At 56.6% G+C, this 1446-nt stretch overlaps 1 protein-coding gene across 1 annotated transcript in view; it reads right to left on the bottom strand.

Moving 5' to 3' along the window:
* tg (thyroglobulin) overlaps positions 1 to 1446 on the bottom strand; it is a 29978-nt gene that overhangs the window by 3305 nt on the left and 25227 nt on the right. Inside the window, exons 38-42 of the mRNA XM_016663425.1 lie at positions 1020 to 1154; positions 763 to 945; positions 490 to 694; positions 315 to 402; positions 46 to 196 (exon numbers count right to left, since the gene is read on the bottom strand). Of these exons, the coding sequence (XP_016518911.1) occupies positions 46 to 196; positions 315 to 402; positions 490 to 694; positions 763 to 945; positions 1020 to 1154 (762 nt within the window). The remainder of the gene's footprint in view (positions 1 to 45; positions 197 to 314; positions 403 to 489; positions 695 to 762; positions 946 to 1019; positions 1155 to 1446) is intronic.

Raw genomic sequence — 1446 nt, 5'->3', positions numbered from 1 at the left:
TGTGTGTGTGTGTGTGTGTGTGTGTGTGTGTGTGTGTGTGTTCACCTGCAGTCAGGAATCCCAGTGCTGCCGTACGGTAGCTGGCCGTTACCACGACAATGTTCCCCAGAGCAGCGAGGGCGGAGCCATCCAGCAGGTTCTGGTTCTGGTTGGCTGGAGGGTTGAAGAAGTAAACCAGGACCGGGACTCGCCCTCTCTGGTGGAGTAGAAGAAGAACATTTCCAGGACCGGAGGACTAATGTCTCAGAAACTCATCCATGTTTCTCTTTAGAGGCCTTGTTCTGGTCGGACCCGGTCGGGTGTTTAGGACTCACCTGGGCAGCGGGCGTGAAGATGTTCAGGTAGAGACAATCCTCGCTGGAAGCTGAGTCCTCATCGTCGCCGGGCTGAACGCAGCTGGGCCTGAGAGCGAAACGGACCGGAGGGTCACTGACGGTTCTGACCCCAAGGTTCTGATGGTTCAGACTGGTCCTGGTTCTGATTGACTACCTGGGCTTGGTGGCGTCCCAAGTTCCCATCCAATCGGCCGGCTGCGCTGCCTCAAAGCGGAGCACTCCTATTGGTGGACGAGCGTACGGGACTCCGAGGAACCGGATCACCGTCCTCCTGTCTGAGCCGACTGCTGTTTCCATGGCAACACCCTGCAGCGTCCCATGACCGGGAACTGAGATGGACGCAGCCTGCGGCGATCGCTCTAAGAAAACGTTTGGGTCAGTGAGCTGCCATGCTCTGTTCTGCTCTGTGATTGGCTCATCAGCTCACCTGCCCTCAGGTAGACCTGGGGGGCGGGCTCTTTCACCACCAGGCGGCAGGAGGAGGCGGGGCTAAGGGAGTCTGGGGCGGAGCTTAGCCCACAGGTCGTGGTGTCAGGGTACAGGATGCAGCGGACCGCTGACTCCACCTTCCTGAGTGACACGGCAACACAAGACTCCGCCTCCTGGCAGGCTGAGAGGAAACACGCTTTCATTAACTTCACCTCTGACCTCTGCATCCCAACAGGTTATATCACCTGCAGTTACCATGGAGACACCAGTCCCTGGTCCTTTCCCGGTCAGTGTCGATGTCACGGCTCACGTGGATGACATCATACGTAGAGAGAGACGCGTCAATCAGGAGCGAAGACTCTGAGAGGAGCCGCCAGTCATCCATGGAGACTGAAACAGATTCAGGCTGTCAGAGCCGACCCGGGTCCAGCAGAACCCGGACACACAGCAGAGCTTTGTTCCAACCGTCCTTGTTCCCACGATGCTTTAAATCATAGCTGGGAACGTGTCTACTAATGTACTAACAGGGAGCTAACAGGAGAGCTAACAGGGGAGCTAACAGGAGAGCTAACAGGAGAGCTTAACAGAGGAGCTAACAGGAGAGCTAACAGAGGAGCTAACAGGAGAGCTAACAGGAGAGCTTAACAGAGGAGCTAACAGGAGAGCTAACAGAGGAGCTAAC

The sequence above is a fragment of the Poecilia formosa genome, unplaced genomic scaffold (genome assembly GCF_000485575.1).
Source record: "Poecilia formosa unplaced genomic scaffold, Poecilia_formosa-5.1.2 Scaffold420, whole genome shotgun sequence".
Taxonomy (NCBI): Eukaryota; Metazoa; Chordata; class Actinopteri; order Cyprinodontiformes; family Poeciliidae; genus Poecilia; species Poecilia formosa.
This window is presented reverse-complemented; position numbering and strand designations above follow the sequence as displayed.